Raw genomic sequence first — 5,225 nt, 5'->3', positions numbered from 1 at the left:
CTGCGGGCCCGGGGGGGCCCGGCGGGGCCCGCGGTCACGGTGACACACATTTTTTAAAAATAGGCTTATTGTGTTGCTGTAATACTTATTTTTGGAAGTCAGTGACTGGCAAAGGCAGGCCAGGCTCCTCTGGATGCCAGACAAACTTAACTGCGGTCTTTCATAACGTGTTGGCAGTGGGTGTTTAGGCCCCATTTTCAGCCTAAGCTTGTTCATAGGGAGGCAGTTTCACCTGCTCATGGGCCAAGACTGCTTATATAGAATTGTAAGTAGTTCTTATCCTTGCTGCTTGTTGGTACCTTCTCCGTGTGTGTGCAGGTACATGGGTACTGGTTTGCACATGCACTGAGGCACTGGAACGGCCTGCCCAGGGAAATAAGTGGTGGAGTCACCATCTTCGGAGGCATTTAAAAATAGGTGTAGTTGTGGTGCTTAGGGCTGGGCAGTGCAGGGTTAATGGTTGGACATGATGATCTTGAAGGTCTTTTCCAACCAAAACAATTCTGACTCTACATATACATATATATGTATATATTACATTTATAGCCTAGAATCACATTCCTTCATAGGCAAAATAAGTCACACTCTTGGCAGCTGCTCTGGTATGGCACATTCTTAATTTCCAGGATAATCTTTGACTTTTCCTGTACTTGCTGCTTTTTAAACATGGAATACCAAAACTGCAGATAATACTTCACAGTTTGCTCTTCAACTGTAAAGGATCTGCAGCTGTTAAACATTTTCTAAAGTTTTGAAGAAAATGCAAGTAAGGACTTTTCCTGTACTTGCTGCTTTTTAAACATAGAATACCAAAACTGCAGATAATACCTCACAGTTTGCTCTTCAACTGTAAAGTATTTGCAGCTGTTAAAAATTGGCTGATTTCTGAAGTTTTGAAGAAAATGCAAGTAACTGTTAAGTGCACTAAAATTGACAGGGGGATTCCATCAACCAGGGAAGAGTGGGGGAAGATTATAATGGAACCAGTGTCGGTTTCTCTAGTCCTCAAATTTCAAGACTGGCATATTTTGAGGTTTGTTTGGAAAGTCTGTAGCTTGATGAGTACCATGCCAGGATAGATGTCTGTAACTATTTAATTTTAATTTGCAAGTTGGGATCTTAGGCGTATGAATGAACTGGAAGTTTTGGATTCCTTCAAAGAGTCCAGGCTCAAATTCTAAAATCCTGAAGATCACATCAAATCTTCATAACTCTTGTTCCTCTGTCAGATTTCCTCTCTGGGTTAAAGCCCTCTGTTACTTGATTGCTCATTCTGTGGAGTAACACCCTGCATCTTTTTGAAACAGTAGTTTTATGGACTAGGGTTTACTGAGCTGGAGTCAAGTCTTTCTAATATAACTAGATGACTCTTACTGATGGGGGTGACTTGTTTTTTCTTCTTCCCTGGTTCCTCAGAATGACTGCCTTTTGCATGATTAAACTTCTGTGTCAAGCAACCAGAAATGAAAATAGACATGCAAAAAGATTCTTTGGTACTCTTCTGACACAAACACCACAAGAGAGGGTCTTTTCTCCATTCTGGATGGTGGTACCTGACCCTAGAAAGTCAGCTGTGTTTGGACTTACTCAGCCATTTTGTACAGCTGAAAAATCTCACACAGAGCCAAAAAAGAAAGCAGCTTTTGGAAGTGTGGGGCGACGAATTCCCTACCGGATTTTGCACGTAATCAACCAGGATGGAGAGAGCTTAGGAAACATGCACCGAGCAGAGGCACTCAAACTTATGGATCAACATGACCTGAAACTAGTTCTTCTTAAAGAGAATGTAGAACCTCCTGTATACAGACTAATGACTGGGCAGCAGATTCATGAAGAACAGCTTAAACGGGCAGAGAAGAAAAAAGGAAGTCCAAAACCAGGTATGTATGTTGTTTACGCTGCAACACTGAGTACTTTGGAAAATGCTGCAGTAAAAGTGGTTTCAGCAGATGAAATCCTCTTACTTGCATTTGTGTAAATCCAAAGCAATGTCACTGCAGTCCACACTATTAAGGATTTTCAGTGGTGAAAATAAAATTTTGGATTATTCTAGTCTTCTTTCACAGAGAAGCCTTCTGTTGCCTTCTTGGGATTTACTATTTTTGTATCTTCTGGCTTTAAAAAAAATCTTATTAAAGTGAGTATAACTAGACTCTGGTTCCATAAGACTCACTGAATTTGTTTTTACTAAGGAATGAAGTGACTGGCATTTTTTACAAACTGAACACCAGATACACCAATACATAATTTAGTCACCAGTAGTCATGAAATATTCTATTCCTAGCTTGCTGCTATATGACAAAGTCTGAACCCATTTCTTCTACAGTTTTTTTCATTATTGAATACTTTTCCATATTTTATGTAGTTTTTTAAGTGAACCTACTCCAGTAGTTTAACAAACTGAGTTTGGCAAAGAGGTTTTAGAAAAGGCATCTGACCTTGTATCCTCTTTTCCTACCCTCAGGCTAACAAAGGTATCTGTGCCTTGGGTAGAGTTCTGATTTTAGAGAGCAGCACTATTGTGGTTGCAGTTTTTCTGTTCAAGAAACTACAAAAACATTATTCAAATTTTAACTACTTTAGACAATCTTCTAAGGGGGAAGAGACCACAAGTTATTCAAATACTTTACAAGGCATCATACTTCCATTTTAATATAGCACTTTACCACGGAGGCAACTGGGCTCCAGGTGAAGAGCTATCTAACTTCAGATCTTCTACATTAAGCTATACTATGTGCAGAATGCAGGAATTTGCACACCAATCTGTAATTTCAGATCAAATCTTCCCTGTTTATTTTTGTTAGACCTGCATTGTGGGTGTTATGAACAAAACTGTAATTAAAAATATTCTAAGCCTCTGACCCTGAAGACACTTCCCTGCAAGCCTCAAACATGCACTCAGTTTCCCAGTCATGGCAGTGAGAGAAATCAAGCAGCCACCTTTTAAGGTGAGACTGGTGCATGCTGAGACTGTGACACTGTGATGCTCTGTGTATGAGACATCAGCATGAGGGAAGGGAGCTGGGCAGGCAAAGCACCATAGACTGCTGAAAGAGAGCAACTGATACAACTTGGTCAGATGTTAAGCCAACACAGTTTTAGTTCTGTTTTAAACAGGAACAGTTCAGAAGGAGTTATCGTTCTCTTCAGCTATTGCCAAGAACGACTTAGAAACCAAGACTAAGCAGATAGCACAGTGGATTGAAAAGAAATACCATGTTAAAATTACCATCCGGCAAGCAAAAGATAGCAATACAGACATGGTAAGTGGATTCCTGGAAGTTGGACCAATCAGTTTAATTAAACAGCTGTGCTTGTATTAACTTCCCCTACTCAGTACTGGCACAAAGGTCTAGGTCCCAGTAAAGTAATGGTTGCCCCACCAGAAGCTGCATCTCTAGCAGTGCAGTTGGAATAGCAGACTGCCACAGAGACCATTCAAATACCATGCTTCCTTAGGAATGCACTTACAATACTGATTTTGACAGCAGTGTCTTAAGCAGTTCCTACTCCTTTGCAGCATCACCTTATTAACTGGGCTGGTGAAATTTTCCTGCCTCTGCCTTAAGCCAGCTCACTCACTCACTGAAGAGTTTTAACAGTAAGGTTTAAAAAAATTCTGCTGTATGATTTCAATAGCCAAACTGTGCTTCTGAAGATGCATTTGTGCAACTGTGGCTAAGGTTAGTTTTCCACTGCTGTGTGGAAAACTACTGTAATGATGTTCCAAGACTGGCAAAGTAAACCTCTGTAAAAATATTGGGGAGCTGGTGGCAACTTACAGTATAATTACTGGGCCTTGAGACTTGTATTCATATTAAAAACCCATTTGTGCAAATGACAAAGATTGCATGTAAGATTTTTGTGGTGGTGTTTTTTTTTCCTTTTATGTATGTAATGAATTGGGTTTCTTTGATGATTCTCTCTACTAAATTGCTGAAAAAAAATTGTGATACCACTTCATCCAAAAGGAACTGAGTTGACTAGGAAAGGGTAGCAAGAGAAGGAACTGGATATGAGAGGGAGCAGAACATTTCCTGATACATTCTAGATTTGGGTTGTCTTCAAATTTACAAGCTTAATTATTAGCTTAAGAGTTCAGTTTCTTACATGAATGCACAATTCATTACTATCACTTTCTGCTAACCTTAGAACAATACTGCCCCTGAAGAGGAAAGGCCCATAATAATATGCCCAGATCTAGTGGAAGAGGAGGGTGGGGAGGACACAGATGCAGTTGCCATCACTTTCATGGATAACTTTAAGAGAGCAAAACAGGATGAGTCAGGAAGTCAACCTACATGTTAGGAAATGGCTTGATGCCAGGGGTGAATTTCCTAAACCTGCTTATGAGTAAAGGGTTAGGAAAGGATAAACTAAGCTGCTCAACGCACGACTAACAACTAGCTGGTTTCAGCCAATAGCTACACCACAAGCAGAAAATAATTGTCACTACAGAACAGCCTGAAATATTTATCTACCTGTGTTTGTGCCTTTAGTTCCTGTTTTTCTCCTTCTTTTCAGTTCGTGCTTTTTGATCAGATTTTAGAGTCTGTCTCTGAGAAAGCCACTTACCTTTCCAAGCCAAAAATTACCAGAGAAGGAGTGAGTACCTGTATTTTGAGACACATGTCTGAAAAAGAGTTGAAAGCATACCAGAAAATGGAAAAACAGAAAAACAGTACAGCAAAGAAAGAAAATGAAGATCTGAAGTCAAGTGAGTTGCATCAGTGATTTTATAAAAAGCTGTAAATGTCTCATTAAAATAAAACACTATAAACTTAATAAAGTTCATGTTGATCTTTGCACTGCTGATTCCATGAAAAAAAGTTGTCTCAGTTAAGCTTTACTGCAGAGTCAGAATTTCAACAGTTGGTATTTCATTTTCCTTGGGCTTGCCCATTATCTTGTTTTCTGTCACCACCACCTCCCCTCTTGGCTGTGTTTTAGGGGGAATGTAGCCGCTCAGACGAGAGGCCAAGCTCCGCTTGGGACGGGAACGCTTTGCCTGGCAGAAATAAACCCAGAATAAGCAACTTAACACGTAAATGGAGCAAAGACTACTGAGGGGGGGATGGAGAAGAAATCAATTAGTAGGCCAGCACTGTATTATTTAAAGGAGCTTCAGAAATTAAGAGTCTCCCAAATTAAGTAGATAACCGGCCTGTTTTCCTGCTTGAAGTCACATTCTCAACCGCTTAATTTTTACCCTCCTCTGAAGTGAC

General features: G+C 40.1%; 1 protein-coding gene across 1 annotated transcript; it reads left to right on the top strand.

Annotated features, from left to right (window-relative positions):
- The first annotated feature begins 1,417 nt into the window (after positions 1 to 1,417).
- Positions 1,418 to 4,734, top strand: MTIF3 (mitochondrial translational initiation factor 3). The gene is made up of 3 exons (XM_010005633.1): positions 1,418 to 1,880; positions 3,118 to 3,263; positions 4,525 to 4,734. Exons 1-3 carry the CDS (start codon positions 1,418 to 1,420, stop codon positions 4,732 to 4,734), a joined length of 819 nt encoding a protein of 272 aa, XP_010003935.1.
- The last annotated feature ends 491 nt before the right edge of the window (positions 4,735 to 5,225 follow it).

This window comes from Chaetura pelagica, unplaced genomic scaffold (assembly GCF_000747805.2).
Source record: "Chaetura pelagica isolate M959 unplaced genomic scaffold, ChaPel_1.0 scaffold269, whole genome shotgun sequence".
Classification (NCBI taxonomy): domain Eukaryota; kingdom Metazoa; phylum Chordata; class Aves; order Apodiformes; family Apodidae; genus Chaetura; species Chaetura pelagica.
The sequence above is the reverse complement of the archived record's forward strand: the minus strand, read 5'-3'. Positions and strand labels throughout refer to the sequence as shown.

Coding starts and splice junctions, on each gene's coding strand:
- MTIF3 (XM_010005633.1), top strand. CDS start 1,418: ATGACTGCCTTTTGCATGATTAAACTTCTGTGTCAAGCAACCAGAAAT. Junction 1,881..3,117: donor AAAAGGAAGTCCAAAACCAG/GTATGTATGTTG, acceptor TGTTTTAAACAG/GAACAGTTCAGAAGGAGTTA. Junction 3,264..4,524: donor AAGATAGCAATACAGACATG/GTAAGTGGATTC, acceptor CCTTCTTTTCAG/TTCGTGCTTTTTGATCAGAT.